The 22,616-nt window shown below is 43.1% G+C and overlaps 1 protein-coding gene across 1 annotated transcript in view; it reads right to left on the bottom strand.

The window, feature by feature from the left end:
* Window positions 1-771: 771 nt before the first annotated feature.
* The window catches only part of RAB8B (RAB8B, member RAS oncogene family), a 37,718-nt gene continuing 15,873 nt past the window's right edge, over window positions 772-22,616 (bottom strand). Inside the window, exons 2-8 of the mRNA XM_053365970.1 lie at window positions 13,970-14,030; window positions 12,720-12,780; window positions 10,025-10,102; window positions 9,163-9,252; window positions 7,231-7,296; window positions 6,519-6,569; window positions 772-3,994 (exon numbers count right to left, since the gene is read on the bottom strand). Coding sequence (XP_053221945.1) covers window positions 3,902-3,994; window positions 6,519-6,569; window positions 7,231-7,296; window positions 9,163-9,252; window positions 10,025-10,102; window positions 12,720-12,780; window positions 13,970-14,030 — 500 coding nt within the window. The 3' untranslated portion in view covers window positions 772-3,901. The remainder of the gene's footprint in view (window positions 3,995-6,518; window positions 6,570-7,230; window positions 7,297-9,162; window positions 9,253-10,024; window positions 10,103-12,719; window positions 12,781-13,969; window positions 14,031-22,616) is intronic.

Genomic DNA, 22,616 nt, shown 5'->3' with positions numbered 1-22,616 from the left:
TACCTCTTTTTACTCCCAACAGCATGCATCAGGCAGAATGATAATGCACTACAGAACTTGTTTGATCACACTGTATATTTCATAAAAACTTAACATTTAATTATGTAATTTTATTTGAGACGCACATAGTTATAAAAGAGTTCACTTGAAATAATACCCCTCCCCCTTTGTCTTTTTGTTCGTTTGTACACAGTATCAATACACAGTTAATGATTAAGTTTACAAGTTAACCACATGACAAGTTCACATTATCTGCCGGAGCTTTTCCACCTTATGCTTTTGGAGTATTGATAATATGTGCTTCACACGTGGCAGAATAATTATGTAAAAATTAGGCTCTTCTGGATCATGCTTTATTTCTCAGAATTTAGTATGTCTCATTAAAAGTGTTAAGTTCAAGGGAGAAACATGATATTTGGGCAGAAAAATATATTTGTAAGGCCATAGGAACACACTACAAATTCCCCAGAAGCTAGGGAAACTTGTATTTTAAAATGAAAGGCATAAGACTAGAATATGGTGACACCAGACTTACTGTTAGCCCCTTCAGTCTTTAGCCTTACAAATATTGCACTCACTCTAAATCAAGCCTTTCCATAATTACCAAACACGTTTGCACATTAACCTACTGCCACAAGCCTCTCAAGTTGTTACAGACCAAGTTGATGACAGAATTTAAAGAAGTCTAACACAACATCCATTTTGGCTAGCAGAATTAATGGACTTTATTCATTGAATTTGCAAGTAAGTGAGAAGTGGGAATGCACTTGGGACAGGTAAATACCCCATTTATTTAAAAAAACAACACTTCTCAAAAAAGGCTAGCAAGTATTTTACAAGTATGGTACAGAGAGAACACCAAGTTCAAAAAGAGATTATATTTCATATGCCACACAGGAATCCAAATCTAACCAGATGCATGAAACTTAAAACCAAGCATTTAAGCTATAAAATGTCAACTGGAAGAGAGACAATGCTTTGATGGATCAACAAGTTTAGCTAAGCACAGATGCATGTTTTAAAATTGCACTCTCTTTTTAGAAAGTCAGTAGTAAACGACAAAAAACTAAGAATGGAAAGAGAGGGTATGCTTTCTGCTCTGGAAAGCGTATCAAGGATTACCCTTCATTTAAATGGGTGAGTTCTGCAGAGCAAGGCTAAATGTGTTGTATCATGAAAAGACAACAGTTGGGGAATCTAAACCAACTATTAGCTAAATGGAAGAATGTTGTCTTTTGCAGGGTTAACACCCAACACAAGACTTGTTCTGGGGTAAGAAATGTTTGCATCAAGCAATGAAGGCAAAGGCAGTCCCATACCATCATAGCTTGCCTGTTTGCCTCGAGCACTCAAGGAAATAAGTTGACGTGGACAATCAGCTGATTTACACTGTAAAATGCAGTTCGACAAGGCATATTATTTGTAGAAAAATGGGCTAAATCAAACATTATGAAAAGTTTGAAGTGCAGCCATAGCACTTAATACTGCTGCATAGGCTATACCAACATTTCCTTAAGACTAAAGTTGTTTCCGTATGAAACAAATATTTTCAGAACTTCAGCAGGGAACAGACTATTCTGTCACTAATATTTTGACAGGATAAAACTAAATATTAACAATATTAACAATGAGGGAAAGTGAACTGTGTGTGGCATCCTTACACCAATCTTAAAGTGAATTTCCTATGGTCTTACTCAAATTATGTACATTTTAGCACAGCTAGAAGTAAGAAAATAGCAAGATATTTTTTAAAATAAAACAGAGTAGATACCCCAATTTGCTGCTGCTTCAAGAAGCACTTTATATAAATTCAACTAGTTACAGGCTCTCTCAAAGGGAAGTTCATAGAGACTAAATGTTCGTACATAGAACCAAGATGTGAAGTATGATGCCAACGAAGAGGAAACATAAGCAAAGAAAATCTGCCAAAAGGAACCACAGAACTTGTCAGTTTTGGCTTTCAGACAAACCCCCTGAGATACAGATTACAATACAAAGAAGTCAGATGTGGAAAAAAGATGGACATTCATCGTGGGTGGAGTCACACTTGCCCCCCAAAAAGCACTTTGTGTTATAAAGCAAGAACCACAACACTTTAGTCCAAGCATGGGACCTACAGCAATCAGACATATTTGTGTTTTGCTGTTTAATATTCCTGTTGGATACACTCCTCTTTCCATGCATCAACCCAGATGCTGCAATCCAAGAGGTAATTGGAGCAATATTGTTAGGATTATAAACAGAGGGGCAGGAAGAGTGTGCAAAAATTCACAACTCCACAGGAATGTTTTTTCTAACCCGCTCAACCAATGTTATGTTACAGAGTGCCAGTGGCCAACCTATTCACCTTGAATGACGCAAGATATGCTTAGAATTATATTGACATTTGACCCTCTAAAACGATGCAACGTTGTGTGCCTATTTGGCTAGCTAATGGGACATGTTTCACAACAGCAGCTCATGGAGCTGGGGTGTCATCAAGGTTGTGTTGAGATAAGTTTTAACTTACAAAGGTCCATGTTTGGCACATCAATCGAACTAAAGCACCTGTATTTAAAGTAACTCAACATTTTATAAATAATTTAAATAGTGGTGAAATAGGCTGGTATGGGAGTCTCAGTTAAGTGAGAAAGGCAGCTAAGTTTATATCTGTTCTAAATGTCTGAACCAACACCAGTTGCCTCAAGATTCATGGAAGGTCATATCAGGAGGACAGTGACTATGCTTTTTGAAAAAGGGACTGAAAGCTAGATGGGATAGTTACACATGTTGTGTGTGCTTTTTCTATTAATATTCAACAGGCTGAAACAGGAACCTTTATATACAGGAATAGTTGCATTCAAGAGAGAACTGAGTGCCTTCCAGTTCAACTGAATACAGCATGAAATAGAAGTGAAATTGGATTGATGTAAGAGATACTGTAAGTGGTTCCAGTACACCTTCTGTACATAGAAATTCAACACCATACATTCAGAAAAAAAGTTCATTTCCATATAAACAGATCTGTGTATTTGTCAAACAAAAGTGGCAAGCCCAAATAGAAATTGTAAGTGCCTGGGGTGTTAAGCTTTCCAACACCAGGCTACAAAACCACATTTATGTTGCAGACATATTTCTATGCCTGAGAAAAATACTAGGGCCATATTCCAGGCCACCAGATGCGGGGCTTTCAGCCCTCCTGCCCCTTCTTATTAAGTACACAAGGCAGTATGAGGAGCCACAGTGTTGGTGGGAGGTCTACGCCTACATGCCATCTAGCCCTCCCTTTTGCCTTGACAGAGCACAAGTAAATTACACTGAGTTGAGGAGGGCAACTGGCTGGGGATATAGGAAGCACACAGAGCTCCAAGGGCCTCTTGTGATGCCCATGAATAATTGTAGGCAGAATTCTATTGGCTCTATGGTGACCCTCTGAGCATGGGTGCTGCATCTATGGCCATGCCCTCTGTATTCAGTACGGGACCCAATTTGATCCCTTTATACTACAGCTGGGTGAAATGCTAGGGAATGCTTACCAGAACAGAAAGAAAGAAAGCTGTGCAAAGACAAGTGTTAAGACTGTGCTCTAGCAGGCAACAGAGGGCAAATATGTGCAAAGAAAAAACTTAGCAGCTTTTGAAGCAGGCAGTGAAACAAAGTAATAAAGAAGATTTAGCTCCTGCACGTGTGTCTCTCAACTTCACAGCTTCTGTGTTTGAGAAGAGGGAGCCCGACTTGCTGAGAAGCAGAGCGAACCAAAATCCTTTTCTCTCTTGGTTTAGCACACTCTACATTCAAACAGAGCTCTCAGCAGCAGCCTGGTGGTAACAGCTCTGAGGCCAGGTGAGCCTGTGCTTTCAGAGAAGCAGGAAAAGGGTTTTCTCTCTCTCTAGGTATGCTGCAGTCTATTATTAGGAGTTCATCAAAGCAGTGTGCATCGAAAGAAGCTGCTCTTCTTTGATCTGTTTTCCATTATTTTCACTGGCCCACCTGCACCTGCTGAACTGTTGTCATTCTAAGGAGAGACATAAGAAGAAGAAGAAGAAGATTTAAGGTGTATTATTGTCGCAGAATGAACAAATCCTTTGGATTTTTTTGCCTCGCCTCCAAACAAAACTCAAATCCAATGAAAAACTAGTACATAAATCATCCACTGTACGATTGTGTACTCAAAACAAGAGGTCAAGCAGCTGCCCACACAGGGCACAGAAGAGTGCTTTGGAAAATTTGGCGCTCCCCTCCCAGCTCTCACGCTACCTTCCCAAAGCCAGCTAAGCGAGGCGCCAGGCTCTGTCAGGGTTCTAGAGCCCACATGCTTCCTTCCCAAAACCTAGCTTCTCTTTTACCCAGCTTTGGGAAGGCAGCACAAGGGCAGCAGTATGCGTGTGTGTGTAAGAGGCATCAAAGGCTGGTGAGGGTCACCAAAAAAGGTATTGAGGGCCATGCATTGGACTACTCTGCTCTAATAATGCCTCCTCTTTTGCTTAGGCTTTATAATTCTGCCCTATCTGGAGCATTTAATCACAACTTATACAGAGTTGCAGTAGTTACCTGCCCTCAGAGGTGGATGCCCGTTGCAGCCCTGCATGAGTCACTGTTCCGTGCTTGCTGAAGTTATGCCCAGAACAGAAACTCATGCAGACACCTGGATGTGTGTGGGTGCTCAGAACCTCTTCAGGTGTAAGACTCCACAATTTTGATTCAGCTACCGGGCATTTGGGAAATCATGAAAGAATGAATATGCCTGCCTCACTGTAGTGAAAAGGAGCTTTGCAAAAGAGCAGCAGCAGATTCATGTGCAAATTCCATTCCTAAAGTTCATGATAGAGAGGATTCAGCTTGATGATGCCTCCTGTACATGGACACCACACAGGACAGCCCTGCTTTCTTTATGTCACTACATTTAAATCCTGGCCTTCCTCCCTTAGCAGATTAGGGTGGAAGACAGACAAGCCAAAAAAATACAAAAAAGGCCTTAAAACATCATACAAATTAATTCAGAATTTACAGTGCAGCAAACTAGGAAAAATGACTGATCAGACATGTTCAAGTTTCCTCAAAGGTGGGTCTTTGGCTGTCAGTACAATCAAGGTAGCACAGGAGGCAAAGGCAGATCCATGTCAAGTGAGAAAACCTTATTCCAAATGGGACAATCCCTGAGCAGGACAACTGGGGCCTCTTTCCCCTCTAGGAGGGAATCTAGCTTATTGGGTGGTTTTGAAAACAAACAGGAGCAAAATTGCATCCCTTTGCAGTACAAGTCAAGTGAAGCAGTTGGGGGAATATCTAATGGAAAATTCAAAGAGCACCGCATCTGATTTTAACAGATCGCAATGCGGCAGGCAACTCTCCTGAGCAGACCTCTTTCAAAGAAATGGGAACTACACACTTCTGTTTTCTTGCACATTTCCCACGTGTTTCAGCAAGGCTTGTGCAGGAGCATTTCCTGGAGGATGGCACAAGGGTTCAGACCTGCATGCTCTATTTTGCTACCTCTAATGCACCTAAGATCTAATGTCTTAATGGCAAGGCTGTCTCTGAGCCCACTACTTAATGGAAAGGCCTCATGAAGATGTGTGCACAAGTTCCCATTAAAAAGCAAATGTTGTAGCACATCTTTTATATTACACTGTGGGGGTGGAGGCAGGAATCAGGGCTTCTTCAGATTGTGGTGCCTGACTTGCATCTTAAAGACACAAATGCAAACTCACTGGCACTTAAGAGAGTCCTCTAAGGAAGACAAGCTGCAGCCATTTAGATGTGGAAAGCCAAAAGGTTAAACAAAATACCTGTGGGATGTCACCAGATAAGCTCTAGTACCATTGCAGGCCAGTTCCAAGCTTTACAAATGTTTGGCTAGGGGCCTCCTAACTTCAGACCTTGAGAAGAAACTGTGCAGAATGCTGCTTTTGAGCATATGGAAAGGAATGTAATCTGCATATTCCCACTGCCATGTGCAACATTGGCACACTACATAATTTGTTCAAAATGTGCACAAAACAATGGTAAGAACTTCCTGTTTTGAGTTTGTTCTATGCTATAATGTTGTTTCCAGTTCCAAACGAAACAAAAAGCATTAGATTGGTCAAGGAGTTCCTTTCTGCACAAAGTCAAGGATTCGCCATGCAAGAAAGCATCTGGCCAGAGTAAAGAGGAGCCCAACAAGGACAAGTCTCTATCTCAGCTCCAGACTGAGGAAGATGGGAGCTTGTCACTGCTGGGTTCAGGTTCACAGGAGCCCCCAGCACCTCCCAAGCTCAGCATATCACAGACAAGATCCCACCTCTTTGGAGAAGAAAGGTATGTTTGAAAATACAAAAATTTTGCTGGCTACTATTGCCTGGCAAAACTGGGGGGATGGTATTCAACTAAGTTTCTTACTCAAAGCAGACCAACTGAAATTAATAAGCCTTACTTAGCCATGTTCATTAATCTGAATGGGTCAACTCACAGTAAAACATAGTTGAACACCACTCTGAATCTCAGAATTTGGTAGAAAATATACTAATTATGATATACAAATAATGAGAGAAACAAACCATTTTTTTGTTGAGTTTTGTCATGATATCCCGTGCAAGGGTGAAGAAAGCCTAGAACCAAGGAAAAAGGGAGAGTAGTAAGAAAACCCCCCACAAATGAATCATCACATCTTATGCATTTAAGAGTGCAGAGCGCTTTTTAAAAAAATGAAAAGTACAATAATTCCTTTATTGGAGTTGAAAAATCTTTGTCCCATTAAACTTTGGGTCTTATAGGAACTGGCTTCTAAAAGGGATCTTTGAGACCTCAACATGCCTCAAAGTAAAAGCACTCTTTTATGGACTCCCCTGAGCACTCCCACTTCATACTATGCTCTTGGCTCAAACAGTTCTCTGGGTCTGAAAGGGTCTTTCTTATCACCTGCTACCTGATCTTCTTCGCTGGAAATGCCTGGGATTGAACCTGGGCCTATCTGCATGCAGCAAAGCATGTGCTTTATCACATAACTGATTCCCACTTTTCCCCATGCCCATGGAAGCACTGCAAAAGAGGTACAAAGGACTCATGCTGCTTCCCCAGAGTACTCAGCAAGGTGTTAGTGGCCATACAAACAATCCCTGGCTAGCAAGGCAAACTAAGATTTGAACCCCACCCCAGAAGACCACACAAGAGCATCTGTGTAAGCATAGGACTTCGTTTAATGCATCTATAACACAACATCACAAAATATTTTAGCCGCCAGGTGTTCACCAGGTTGTTAGCTACTCTTACCTCTTCCACGTTTATGCTTGATTTTGCACTTGTCTCCAGAAATTTGATTCCATAATCAATTGCTAACTGCAAAAGTGTTAATAAGAACTCATTAGTGCTTTAAAAAGTGGATTTTTAACATACTTCTAACTGCCCAACTATACCACAGCTTGATAAAAAGAATGTATGGCTAAGTCAATGCCATCTCTATGACCTCCAAGCTGACATTCTTCCACTGGAATCCAAAGGGGCCAATGTGCAAAAGGTCCATGTAGATGATGCACAAACAGGCTTATTTCCCCTTTAGGTGGCCTCACCTCTTGGAATACATTTGGGCACCAGCACTGGAATGGACTGAAGCATCCCGTGGGCACAGAGGAGGCACCATGTGTCCCTCTGGAATGCAGCCTCTGCGTTTACTTGTTACCTGCTGGATTTCTCTCCCCCCCTCCCCGTTTTCATTGATTTTGAAAAGCTAAAATATGCCAAGGTGCTAGCATACTATCCATTATGGCAAGCAACACCAAATGGTGTTTTACACCAGTTAAGGGTTCTTAGAAATGAGTGAGGCTCTAGAATTAAAACTGGAAATTACCTGAGTAACTGGAAAAACCTGAGTAACTGAGCCAATTTGAGGTACTGGAAAACTGTCTTCTCTTGCCCATCATCTGCAGAATTCTACCCCTATTCCTTCCACCCCAGCAATCTAACAGAGCAGCCTCCTTCCATTGAACTGGTTTGTAAGATGTTCCCTCCCTGCCCCTTTCCATCATAGCTTTACTCCATTAACTCCAATGGGAGAGGGATGGAATGGGCGGAATTGGGGCTGGGGTGCCAAGTTACCCCCCCCCCAAGTTACACACCACAGGAAATGTCTGTTTCCACCCTTTCCCACAGAACCAAATGGCAGAGATGGGGCATTCCTTTCAATTCAGGTTAAGATCTGAACAGAATGTTAAAGGCTTGTATTGGTTTTGAAGTCTATTTTAATGAGTCCTTGAAGTTAGTTTTCACGCCTACAGTAGGCAGACCTCATTTTGAGTTTTAATGCTAAAACTAAACAGAATCAAAACTGGTTCAGGATGTAAGGGTTGTGACACAGATACAACCACAGTAGAAGTGAGAACATACAGTTGATTTCAACTGGCACCTTTTAAAACTGTTTGTTCACAAAATAAGAATTAAAGTTAATGACTGTCCAGCCTGCATGGTCGTGGGGCTTTCAATGGTCTCATGTCCTGAATCTTTTGCTTGTTATCTGTGTTGCCAGGTCTTTAGTCTTGGGTATTTAAACTCTTGTGATTTAAGCTCATCTGCGTGATGAACTTGATGGATTATGACCTACAGTCCTATTATGAATATTTCATCTCGGTAATGTTGATTCTGAGATGCTCAAGGAAAACTGCTGTCTCAAGGAACTCAAGGGTAAAAAAGAAAAAAGAAAGGTAAAGGACCCCTGGATGGTTAAGTTCAGTCAAAGGCGACTGTGGGGTTGTGGCGCTCATCTCACTTTTCAGGCCAAGGGAGCCAGCATTTGTCCACAGACAGCTTTCCGGCCAGCATGACTAAACTGCTTCTGGTGCAATAGGACACTGTGATGAGTGCCAGAGCACATGGAAATGCCTTTTACCTTACTGCCACAGTGGTACCTATTTATCTACTTGCATGCTTTCAAACTGCTAGGTTGGCAGAAGCTGGGACAGAGCAACAGAAGCTCACCCCATTGCATGGATTCAAACAGTCAACTTTCCAATCAGCAAGCCCAAGAGGCTCAGTGGTTTAGACCACAGCGCCACCCGCTCGCTCAGAGACCATCCCCAAATCAAAGTATTGAAAACACTTTGCTTCTGCATCACTCATTGCCTCAAAATGAAAATGGGTGCAAGAAAGAAAAGGGCATCAGGTCAGGAAGGTGAAAAAACATCCAGAGAGTTCTGATCAAACTAGATTTACCTTTTCTCCTTTTTCTTTTGAAACTTGTCTTTTCTCATTCATATCACATTTATTACCCAGGATCATTCTTTCTACATCTGAAGATGCATGCTGAACAGAGGGAGAAACAGCAAGAACAGCCAAGTCACAAAATCTTGATGTCAGATACATAACAAGAACTAAGCTATTCAGAGGCAACACAAAGCACAAATACACACATTTTTAATTATATCAGAATAAAACTAGCTCATGAAGAATTGTCTGATTAATTCATCTTTTGAGACACCACCTCTTCCTTTAACTCTGTCCTTTAAACTTTCATTGTTTCATTTTACAGAGCAAGGACTATGTCAAAATGCAGGGCCTCATGCTGGTGGTTAAATAAGCACCAAGTGGTAAAAAAGCTTCAGCTACGTGAGAAAATAAATAAAAGTTTAGCCCAGAGCTTAACAAAATGCTCAGCAACTAGAAAGGGATCTCCAAGTGCCATTATTCAAACATAAAAATTAAAATATTATCCAACCATGCATGCTCAAGAGTAGATAGACCATCAATATACACCTTTATACACCAATACATTTTTATTACCAAGTTCTTGTTTCATCTCTATTCCATCAGGGTGCGGGGGATACCCTCATCTAATACTGTCCAAAGAAAGCAGCCAGAATCAATTTATTCTTCCCTCCACCACTTTTTGTGTGTGGATTTACCTGATATCCTGTAAAAACATTTCACTTGAATCCTACCAGTGAATCAAAGTCACTTTGCCCCCACTTCCCACTGACATGGCAGCAGCTGTCCTGATCACTGTGCAATTTGAGAGATGATGTTGGTGAAATTTGAGCTAGCACTCAAAGCTGGTTGTTCCCCTGTAGACACATACCTCTTCTATGTTTCTTATCCAGTTTTTAATGTTGTCGAAGGACTTCTCATTTGTGATATCATAAACCAGCATAATACCCTACAAAAAACCAGAGTGAGAACGTAAGTGCTTGGCTGCTGGATTCAAGCCAAAGGCCCATCAAGTTCAGCATCCGGTTCTCAACCAGATACTAATGGAAAAACCAACCACCAGGAAACAGTTCCCAATTGTATTCTGAAGCCAACAGGGATGATGGGAGCAGGGAAAGAAATTCCTCAGATGCCAGGTGCATTTTGCAACTGGCACAGGTCCAACTGTGACCATGTGGAGATCCTTGGATGCCAGGTTGGCGTCTGACATCTCCATCTGGCTGACCCCTCCAGCTTTCTTAAGTACCATATTTTTCGCTCCATAAGACACACTTTTTTTCCTCCCAAAAAGTAAGGGGAAATGTGAGTACGTCTTATGGAGCGAATGGCACTGTGCAGAGAAGCAGAGCTGCACAGCGCCCCTTCAGCGAAGCGGGAGGAGGAATGGAGCCCCTTCTGTTCCTTCTCCTGCTTCGATGAAGGGGCGCTGCGCAGCTCTCCCTCTCTGTGCAGCACCTCTCCAGCGACGCGCCTGTCCTGGAAGCCGGAGGAGGAACAGAAGGGTCTCCTTCTGTTCCTTCTCCAGCTTCACTGAAGGGGCACTGTGCAGTTCTCCATCTCCGCGCAGCGCCTCTCCTGCGAAGGAGAGGTGCTGCGCAGAGAGGGAGAACTGCGCAGTGCCCCTTCAGCGACACGCCTGTCCTGGCTTCTGCCTTAGCTGTGCACAGCCTCTTCGGGCAGGGGGAGCCTTCATCCTGCTGCCCTGAAGAGGCTTGGCGCAGTTATCCCAGAAGCCAGAACAGCCACACGGTATCCCAGAAGCCAGATCACTCTTGCTATTCAGGCTTCTGCGATTCAGAATAATTTTTCTTGTTTTCCTCCTCCCAAAACTAGGTGCGCCTTATGGTCTGGTGCGTCTTATGGAGCGAAAAATACGGTAGGTAAGCAGAATAGCTTATTTATTGCATGTATATCCCACCTTTTTCTCCAAGGAGCACATGATTCATCCCCTCCTCAGTTAATCCCTACAACGACCCTGTGAGATAGGTTAAGAGGCTGTGACTGGCCCAAGGTCACCCAGTGAGCTTCATGACTGGGTATTTGAACCCTGATCTTCCAGGTCCTAGTCTGACACTCTAACCACTACACCACACTGGCTTTCTAGAATACTTCTGCTATGGGGCAGCTATAAAAATTAAGTAGGTAAATATGTATGGGGCAAACAAAATGCCACTTTGAGAAGGATCTGATATGTTTTTCTTGAAGCTTTAATTTGTTTTACTCTGGATAGTTTTATTTGATGTTTTATTGTGCTGTAAACTGCTTTGTGATCTTTTGTTTAAAATATAAAGTGGTATAGAAATGATGACGATGACAATAATAACAATAATAATTTTACCCCCCCCCCCATAGTGCCTATACATTCTGTTGTGGCAACTATAACCTAGGTTTAGGGTGTCATTTGGCATTTAGCTTATATATCTGAATTTTTAACACTGGATGGGTGTTGGGTGTTGGATTAAAACACAGCTTTACAAACACGTTGGTATGTTGGCTGCAGTGTGTAGGTATGTGCACGAATGCTCCCCATGCTCCTCCCAGGGCTGAAAAGGTGTTAGTTTGCTAGTAAAACTGAAATACTGTGTCACAAAAATGATGCATGTCTAAATAAGGTGTGTCACCAACATGAAGAGTTTGGAGAGCTCTGGTCCAAAATATAAAATCTTCTGTGAAAAACTGCTCCCATCATGATGTTTGGAAACAGGATTTTAGAAGACAGATACAGTGGTGCCCCGCAAGACGAAATTAATTCGTTCCGTGAGTTTTTTCTTCTTGCGAGTTTTTTGTCTTGCGAAGCACGGTTTCGCATAGGAATGCATTGAAAATCAATGCGTTCCTATGGAGACCGCCTTCAGACCAGGTCCGGGGACAGTCTGTCCCCGGACCTCTTCTGAAGGCAGGCGGGGGAGAACGGCAAGCTCCGGGGACAGAGGTGAAGGGGCAGCGCTCCTTCGCCTCTTTCCTCGAACCTCTTCTGTAGGCAGGCGGGGGGAGAACGGCTTTTCTTCCCACCGCCAGCCTTCAGAAGGCTGTTCTGAAGGCTGGCGGTAGGAAGAAAAGCCCTTCTCCCCCCACCGGACTTCAAAAGAGCTGCGGGAAGAGCAGCGTTTAAAAGCACTCTGGGGAAAGCAGCGAAGCGCGCTGCTTTCCCCGAGCGCTTCTAAAGGCGGGCGGCGGTGAGGGAATCCCTTGGACCCCCGCCGGACTTCAAAAGAGCATCGGGAAGTCCGGCGAGGGTCCAAGGGATTCCCTCCCAGCCCGCCCCGCTCCGCTGAAGTTTAGAGGGAGCCTGTGGGGAAAAACTAAAAAAAAATTTCGTTTTGCGAGAAAGGCCCATAGGAAAATTTGTCTTGCGAAGCGGCTAAAAAATCAGAAAACCCTTTCATCTTGCACGTTTTTCGTTTAGCGAGGCATTCGTCTTGCGTGGTACCACTGTACATGAAACAGCTCTTCTGTCAAGCAAGGCCAAATATTTATCTTCAACAGTATATATATGATAATCAAAAGTGAGGTGCTGATATCTTTTTATAACAGTTGAAAAACTATGCATGAAAAAGAGCACTGACCATGGCTCCTCTGTAGTAGGCAGTTGTAATGGTGCGGAATCTTTCCTGACCAGCAGTATCCCTGTAAACCAAAACAGATGTAAGAAATGGGGGGGGGGGGGTTTGGAGAGGAATTCAGTGCTCACACCCCACCCCCATCCAATACCAATGCCCTTAATGAGGACCTTTCAATTTATAATAATAATAATAATAATAATAATAATAATAATAATAATAATAATTTATTATTTATATCCTGCCCATCTGGTTGAGTTTCCCCAGCCAGTCTGGGCGGCTCCCAATCAAGTGTTAAAAACAGTACAGCATTAAATATTAAAAACTTCCCTAAACAGGGCTGCCCTCAGATGTCTTTTAAAGATAGGATAGCTGCTTATTTCCTTCGCATCTGAAGGGAGGGCGTTCCACAGGGCGGGTGCCACTACCGAGAAGGCCCTCTGTCTGGTTCCCTGTAACCTCGCTTCTCGCAATGAGGGAACCGCCAGAAGGCCCTCGGCGCTGGATCTCAGTGTCCAGGCTGAACAATTTAAAAATAAATGAGACAATTCTACAAGAGCCTTGCAATTACATTCTATGTTGGACAAGTACAATTAAGCAAAATGTTACAGCCTCATTCTCAATACATTTGCATTCAAAGTTCAAGTTATGCAAGCTGTATTTACAAGCAAGAAGGTTCTAGATTAGCCTTTCCCAACCCCTTCATGTGTTACAAACTACAACCTGCACCAGCCAGTAGCCATGTAGCCAGTACAACCTGCAAAACACCAGGCTGAAGGCTGATCTAGACAGTAGTTTTATAGTTAAATCCCTGACACATTTGGAAGCAAGGCTTACTTTTAATAGAAGTTACTGCCAAGTATAGCCCTTACATGTACAGTTTGGTTTTCATCCATGTGCACCATCTCCCTCAACTGTATGCATTTAATTAAATGGTAGTTTTATTAGTGCAATCTTTCCATTCCAAGTGCAGTGATCTCAGCTTCTACATTCTCTTGCTAGGAAGGTGGACGAGTGGAGCTGATTTTATATTGTGTGAGGAGATCCTCTCATGCTGTCTGCTGAGTACATACAGGATGCTTCTTTAACAATCTTGGGAGGGAACTAAGTTTGTCTGTCATCACTGGGAGTACCCAGATGTTACAGCCACTGGTTGTCACATTCAAGGCACTATGATTTTACTAGGAGTGTGAAATTTACAAACATGATCTGAAGTCTCTAGCTCCAGAGGCAAGTTGCATTTTTAAAAAACTTACCATATCTGTAGTTTGATTTTCTTCCCATCTAGTTCTATTGTTCTGATTTTAAAATCAATTCCTGAGGGAAAGACAGATTTGTGTTAATTAGGATTCTGCAGGTTTCTGCTGCTTTGCTCTCAAATTAGATATTGTCTATCATCGTGGTAGGCAGAGAGAACTCTGTAAATACTGAAGTTTAGAATTCTCAGCGTTACTTTACAGTGGTACCTCGGAAGATGAATGCCTCGCAAGACGGAAAACTCGCAAGAAGAAAGAGTTTTCCGTTTTTCGAGGTGCTTCGCCAGACGAATTTCCCTATGGGCTTGCTTCGCAAGAAGAAAGCCCATAGGGAAATCTCTGGGGACCTCTTTTAAAATGCTGGCGGTCGGGAGCAAAGACTTTCGCTCACCGCCGGCCTTCAGAAGAGGTCCTGGACCTCTTCTGAAGGCCGGCGGGGGGCAAAAGTCTTTCCTCCCGACCGCCTGCCTTCCCGGGATAGCGGAGAAGCGCAGCGCGTTTCTCCGCTATCCCGACGGCTTTTGAAGGCAGGCGGGGGGGAGCAAAGACTTTCACTCACCGCCGGCCTTCAGAAGAGGTCCTGGACCTCTTCTGAAGGCCGGCGGGGGGCAAAAGTCTTTGCTCCCCCCCCGCCTGCCTTCCCAGGACAGTGGAGACTTCTCCGCTGTCCTGGGGCGATCTTAAAATGCTGGCGGGTGGCAGCGAAGCCTTCGCTGCAGACCCCCAGCATTTTAAAAGCCCCCGGGACAGCGGAGACTTCTCCGCTGTCCCGGGCGATCTTAAAATGCTGGCGGACGGCAGCGAAGCTTTCGCTGCCGCCCGCCAGCATTTTAAAATCGCCCCGGGACAGCGGAGGCTTCGCTGCCGCCCACCAGCATTTTAAAATCGCCCCGGGACAGTGGAGAAGTCTCTGCTGTCCCGGGGGCTTTTAAAATGCTGGCGGGCAGCAGCATAGCCCTCCTGTCCCCGGAGCTTGCGGGGCGAGAGGTGGGGAGAAGGGCTTTTCTTCCCACCGCCAGCCTTCAGAACAGCCTTCTGAAGGCTGGCGGTGGGAAGAAAAGCCCTTGTCCCCACCTCCCAGCCTTCAGAAGAGGTCGGGGGACAGACTGTCCCCGGACCTGGTCTGAAGGCGGTTTCCATAGGAACGCATTGATTGATTTTCAATGCATTCCTATGGTAAACCGTGCTTCGCAAGACAAAAAACTCGCAAGAAGAAAAAACTCGCGGAACAAATTAATTTCGCCTTGCGAGGTACCACTGTATATGAAAGAGGACTTCCAGTCTCACACTTGCTGGGCGCCCGAGAAGTGTGAGTGGAACTTCACTTTCACAATGGGACTTTCCTGCCTCTTCTGTGGAGAAGCAGCTGTAACCCTACTTTGGAGGTAGATAAAAATTCACTCCTCCCAATGACTCTTGTTGTTCCTTGCTGGGCATTGTGATGACATTTTCTCTGCCCCCGATTTTCCTGGAGAGCCATAGACTCCCCCACCCCACCCACCTCTAAAGAGTAAAGCCTGTCTGTTGCAGATATCGTTCTGAAATTTAACAGGTTTCATCCCTGAGAAGGGGTGACTATACCTGCAAATGACATCCAAATCTGGCAGAAAACTATTTCATTTTTTAAAAAAAGGTAAAAGATGCCTACAACTTGACAGGCTTAATTCACTCTGGATGGGTTCCTCAAAATTTCACCCACTTCTGTGCAACTGGTGATTATATTGCTCTTTTAAAAATATCCATTACAGTGAATGGGAGGGGGAAAAGAACTTTGTTTTTAACAGGTTCAATTTGGTTCTGAAGAATGAGTAGAACTGGAAAGACGCAGAGTGGCTCTGAAACAGATCTGGCTGCTTCCTAAAGCTACATATGTAAGTCTAAGCAGACTTGCTTTCTAGGCATGCAGAACCCAAAAGGCAGTCATTTTACACATCATGAAGTGACTAACCACTTCCAAACCTATCCCAAATGCATCCATGGAGACTATTCTCTGCCTACCCCCCCCCCCAATAAAGTGATCAACGCTTCTCAACAAACAGTTCCAAAGAATTCCCAGTGTTAAAATCCATTGTACAAATTTATCTGTCAAGGGCATGAAGAGCTTGCATTTAAATCATACTGAACAGTATTAGAGATAAAATGTGTAGTATAGCAGAATGAAAATGGAATAAGCTATAGACATTTTCTGTACTGTGACTGAAGCTAACACGGTATTCCTTTTGTTGCAATGGAATAAAGTTCTGAGCCCTGGACTACTCCAGAAAGATCTAAAATGAGCAGTTAACTTCAAAAAATATAACTGAAGACTTAACATCAGACAAGAGTCTTGACATGGCTTCTGCTAATAAAGATGACATTTCACTCAAAACAGCTCACTTCTGTTGCTAAGTTCCTCCTTTTCCTGTGTGTTCTTACTCCCACAACTCCCGACTGATATGTAAAGTCCTGAACTCTTTCCCTTTGATCTATGAGTGTTTAACTTATATCCTGCCTTTCATAAATATACTCAAAACAGCGACCATTGCCATCACAGTAATCAGCACAAAATGGCAACGCATGTGAGAGTTTAATGATAATTAAATTAGAAAAATTGAGACTTGGCTTGGCAGTCCACTCGCTGTTGACAACTAATATACAGTGGTACCTCAGGTTACATACGCTTCAGGTTACAGACTCCGCTAACCCAGAAATAGCACCTCAGGTTAAGAACTTTGCTTCAGGATGAGAACAGAAATTGTGCGACGGCAGTGGGAGGCCCCATTAGCTAAAGTGGTGCTACAGGTTAAGAACAGTTTCAGGTTAAGAACGGACCTCCAGAATGAATTAAGTTCCTAACCCGAGGAACCACTGTATTAGTTTTCATTGGTGCTGAGAGAGGTTGGGGGGCCCAGGGCATGGGTGGTTGCCTACAGTTTTGTGAGTGAGTTTTGTTTGCATGGGTGGGTTGTTGTGTCGAATTAGCCATATTGATTCATATGCTGTCAGTGGGTTCTTGTTTTTAACCTAGCGATAAGAACTATCTGCTTAAAACATCTTTCTCCTGCACACAAAAAGGATTCCATCCCATAGGAAGGACTGGTGCCTACAAGCTTATGTTTAAGCCTACATCTGGTGTGCATAGATTATATGCATCCCCTAAATTCTCTTACTCTAAATGTAATGTGTGCCATAACATAGCAGTTGCAATCACTAACTAAATTCCTGTTCAAATTTGAGAAATGTACACAGGGTTCATGGGTTGTTTTTTTTTTTTTACACACACACACTCTCTTCATGGAAGCAATGGAAAGTCTTACAACTACTTGCAGCTTTTAATGAGTGGCTAGAATGAGCCACCCGCTGACGTTTCTTTTGTTTCCTCACTTCAGCAACAGGAAGTGGTGAGCTGCTGCACCCATCAACAGCACAGGTCTGGTGACCGACTGCTTCCTGCTGCAGAAGTTGCACGAAGCATGAAATAAAGTGTTTCTAAAGTGAACTTTACACACTGAAGAACATGATACAGGAGGTTTCAGAGTTTAGCCAGGCAGCAGCTAGAGATATTTTGCATTTCCCATCCCCACTAGTGTGAGAAAGCTTTGGTCGCTAACTCATAAATTGTGTGCCATGGCAGTACTGCTGATATGCCATTAGGATAAAGAATAACTAAAAGGCTTGTGCAAGCCCAGGTACCTTCCTACAAAGACATCTGTTTCCTAAGTCTCTGCATGATCCAGTACTCTAGCCTTGCCTACACTAGGACAGATAACACTGCTCTGTCTGCATCAGGTATGATTAAATATTGCAACTACTCATGAGGCAGGGATGTCATATAACTGAACTACCCTGAGAATTAACCCTTGTTTCCTCTCTGCAAATCCCTTTCACATCAGGAGCCATGCCCAGAACAGCAGCTGACAGAAACACAGTGAGTGTTATGAGCACTAAACTTCTCAGTGTGTATGTGTAAGAGTGAATGCACCTCCAGTTTCTGCTCAGCTGAACAGTCTGCCTCAGGTATCGGAAGTCTGGAAAATGCTACTGAGGAACATTATGCCCAAGCAGAAGTGGACTGACCAAGAATCAAAGTAAAGAGAATGCGACTGGCAGAAGACTTAGGGCACATTTGGACAAAACACAAACAGAGCAGAATCCACAGGCATATTTTCCTGTGCAAGCTACAACTGAAATGAATGGGAATCTGCAAAAAAACATAGAAGTTCCCTCCCACATAAGCCCCATTGTAGAATTTTCCAGAGGCTTCTGTCTTGTATTAATTATGAAAGGGGCTGTGATTTAGATTTTCTGCTTCAGGTATTAAGCTGTATCAAGCCAGGCTAGTCAAGATTTAATGAGATTTTAAGACATTTGCAATACACTGCTCAGATGCCTTTTTCTGCTAAGCAAGATCAAAGATAGATCTATCAAGATATGGGATTATCTTCCCCACTGGAGAAAGCCATTGTCTCTTCAGATGTTAAATTAGGATCTCAAGAAAAATAAGATACTAATGACTGGTATTTTGAATGGATTATGCTAGTGTATATATCTGCACAGAAACACGACAGCCCTACTGCACTCTTCCATTTTAGGAAGGAGAATCATAAGAGTTTGCAAACCTTTTCTGGATTTGTGTACACATAAAACTAATAATAACCAGCCAACAAGGACAATATTCCATGCACCTAAGGAACTAGGCTCTACTCTACAAAAATTATGACACAATAAGTTATTCATCTCTAAGGTGCCACTACAAGGCATGTTTCATATCTTATTTGTAGCCACAGAGGATGGCTTTTGGTGCTAATTCTCATAGGTCCAATACCATCTTCAGCTGTGTGACGGCCCCTCTGTCAGAAAGAACTCAAGTTTAATACAGTCAAACCTTGGTTGTCGAACGCAATCTGTTCCGGAAGCCCGTTCGACTTCTGAAATGTTTGACAACTGAGGCACGACTTCTAATTGCTTGCAGGAGCTTCCTGCACTCAAGCGGAAGCCGCATCGGACGTTCGGCCCAAAACTCCAGACAAAAAAAAAGCATCAGGGAAAGGATTGCGCCCTGTGGCACTCCACACACCAAGGGGTGCCGCGACGACATCTCCTCCCCTAGCGCCACCCTCTGTCCCCGACCTGAGATAAAGGAACGCAGCCATTGTCGGACTGTGCCCTGAATCCCCATGTCAGCAAGGCGGTGGTCCAAAAGATTCTAATCAACTATGTTGAAGGCTGCTGACAAGTCTAAAAGAATCAGCAGTCCCAACCCGCCTTGGTCCAGTTGCCTACAGAGATCATCTGTTAGGGCTACCAGAGCCATCTCAGTCCCATACCAGGATGAATGCCGGACTGGAATGGATCCAAAGCCGATGTTTCCTCCAGAAGTCTACCAAGCTGTTTGGCAACCGCTCTCTCAATTACCTTACCCAGGTACGAAAAATTCAAAACCGGGCGGTAATTGGATAGATCTGAAGGATCTAATGATGTTTTCTTTAAGAGTAGACACACCACTGCTTCCTTCAGCTCCCCTGGGAATGTCCCTGTGCCAAGGGGGACCCGCACCTCGTCTGGGCACGCTCTAATCAGCCAAGACGGGCACGGGTCGAGGAGGCAAGTGGTGGGCCTTCCAGCTCGGAGGAATCTATCCACATGGGCAGGGAGTATCTGGTCGAAATGGTCCAATATTGGACCCAAGGACAGTAGAGGGGCCTCCAGTTCTATTACTGTATCCAAATTGGCAGGGAGGTCACGGCAGCAGAACTTTCTCCGCAAAAAAGCTTGCAAATGCCTCACAGCTACGGGTCAAATTCATATTTAAATTTGGCTGTCCCACTGGGGACGTTAAAGACCTAATTATTCTGAAAAGTTGTGCTGGGCGAGAGCTAGCAGATGCAATGGGAGCTGAGATTTTTAACATCACAATACATCACTAGCTAAACATCACAATATTTTGATATGTCACGATATGTGAAATAAGGCTGAAGCTATGTAGAAGTGAATGTGGTAATGACGTGGTAAATTATTACTTACAGGTTTAAGTTTAAAACTGATACAGTTTTACTTACTTTAGCATATTGTTACAACTGTTATGTTATTGAACTGTACCAATAATGTTTAACTTAGCATATATTTTTTCTAAAATTAAAACTGTAGAAGGAATCAGCAGCATATATATCATACCCCCCCTTTATTTCATCCACATCATAGGTAAGGTAAGAGAATGTTCCCTAAAAAATGAATTACATTACGTACTAAACAAGAAAAAAGTCAATTCAGTGCCACATTTTTAGATATTCAAATATAACTCAACACTGAGCCTTGACTGAATGTGTGAGAGGCTGAGAAAGCTGCTTTGGTCCCAAAAGCAAACACCTGGGGAGCGGGGAAGACACACGCACACACACACACTGTCCCCCCCAACACAGACGGGGGGGGGGGAGAGTAGCGTCTCAAGCACAGAGCAGTGTCTTTCTTTTTATTATGAAAAGCAACCATTGGTGAGAGCCCACGGTGAATGCTGGACTGGCTCTGTGCTTAGTTAATCATAAAACCAGTGAGCTGGGAGCTGCTCTGTTGCAAAACCAAACACCAGGGGAGAGACACGCCCCCCCCGCTGCCCCCCCCCAAACACAGATGGGAGGAAAGAGTAGCATTTTCACACAGAGCACATCTTTCTTTTACAATGAAGGAGAGAGCTCAGTCCACAGTGATTGCTGGACTGGCTCTGTTAATAATCAAACTGGTAAGCTAGGAGCTGCTCCCTCACAAAAGCCAACCTGGGGATGGAGGAGAGAGAGAATGGGAGACAATCACAATCACATAAACAAACACAACACCCACTGCCCTCCCACAAGCAGTGCACACACAGAGATGGGGGGAAAGACCAGTGCAGGGTGCTTCTTTTTAGTTTGTTTATGTTTACGGGAGAACAGGAGGAGGACCAGAAGGAGGAAAGTGGCTCCAGAAGTCCAGACTAGTAATGGAGCAGCATTCTGAAGCAACCTACCAGAGGATTGGCTGCAGAGATTCTGGATTTTTTTGCCAGCCTGCTCTTGAGACTTGTGGCTGCTGCCATAGGCAGGGGAAACTGGAGGTGGAGTTAACGCTGCATGTGGTTTCTCAATCATTTCAGCCACAGCTAGTTCTTGTGATTCGCTGCCTGCAGGAGGCAGAGAGGAGCTTGCGCCAAGTTAGCAAGGGCTGCACAGGACGAAGCATAGGCTTCCCCCAGCTTCTCCAATACCCTGCTTGATTCACAATAAAATGCCAGGTCTTCTTTTTTTTTAAAAAAAGGTTATCATTATTTTCTTTAAATAGCGGTTTTAAACAATATATTGATATATTGCACTGGCCTACTGAGGGTGTGTGTGCATTCATTTTCCATTTTACACATTACATCCATACAAGTCTTGCCTTAGTCTTACATAGGCTTCCTGACTTATCTTCCATTGATATCCTATTTCAAATTCTTACGTTTTCTTAGGTACAACTCCTTACCTTTTCTCTTTCCCCTACTTTATTATTTCCTTTTTCTTTCCCTTTGTCTTGTCTACTGATTCTCATAGGCTTATCCTACTTGCCAGTTAACCTTGATACCACTCTTTAAGTATTCTTCAAAAAGCTCTCACTTGCTTCTTGTTTTCTTTTCATCATAATTTCTTATTTTGGCCATCAAGCTAACTCAACAAACTCTATTAACTTCTGCAACCACTGATCCTTTGTCGGAACAATAATTTCTTTCCATTTTTTTTGCATTAAGTTCTCCTTGCGGCCACAGCTGCATATAAAAATAAGTTCTTTGTTTTCTTAGGTATACCTTCCCCTATTATTGCCAGCAAGAAGGCTTCTGGTTTTTTAGGGAACATAAATTTAAACATCTTTTTAAGTTCCTCATTTCCCAGAATTTTTTTGCATACTTACATTGCCACCACATATGATATAGAGAACCTTCTTTTTCTAAATGGTTCCAACATGCATTGGATCCTCTCTTGTACATTTTGGCAAGTTTATTTGGTGTCAAGATACCATCTACATACCATTTTGAAGATGTTCTCTTGAATTGCATAGGCAGCCGAAAATTTTATCGTGCCATTCCATAATTTTAACCATGCCGAAAGTTCAATGTTATATCTGAAATCTCACGCCCAGTGTATCATTGCCTCTTTCACTGATTCATCTTTAATTTCCCATTCAAGTAGAGTTCTGTATACTTTCAATATTTTTTTTTGTTATTTCCCAATATTATTTTCTCAAATTCCGATCCACCTTCTACAATTGCTTTTTCTTTGTCTCTTTTAAAAATCTCCTTTATTTGGAAATACTGGAACCAATCTGTGACAAGTCCTATCACTTCTTTTTAAAGATTTACAGATTTATCTTTAAATTCAAGAAGGTCTTTTTATGTTCCCCAGTTTTCCTCCATGTTCAATTCTTTTTTACCACAACCGTGTCCATTGGAGATATCAAACGTGGGATCTTCCTTTGTAACAATTCTCTGTGTTTTGCCCAAACATTATACACACTCCTCCTGGTCACCTGGTTTAAAAAACCCTTATGTACTTTGATCTTATCATAATACAAATAGCTATGCCATCCAAACCTTAGGTCAAATCCTTCCAAGTCCAGAGTTCCTACATCCTTTAATTCCGCTCACTCCTTTATCCACACTAAGCAT

The sequence above is a fragment of the Podarcis raffonei genome, chromosome 14 (assembly GCF_027172205.1).
Source record: "Podarcis raffonei isolate rPodRaf1 chromosome 14, rPodRaf1.pri, whole genome shotgun sequence".
NCBI lineage: Eukaryota > Metazoa > Chordata > Lepidosauria > Squamata > Lacertidae > Podarcis > Podarcis raffonei.
This window is presented reverse-complemented; position numbering and strand designations above follow the sequence as displayed.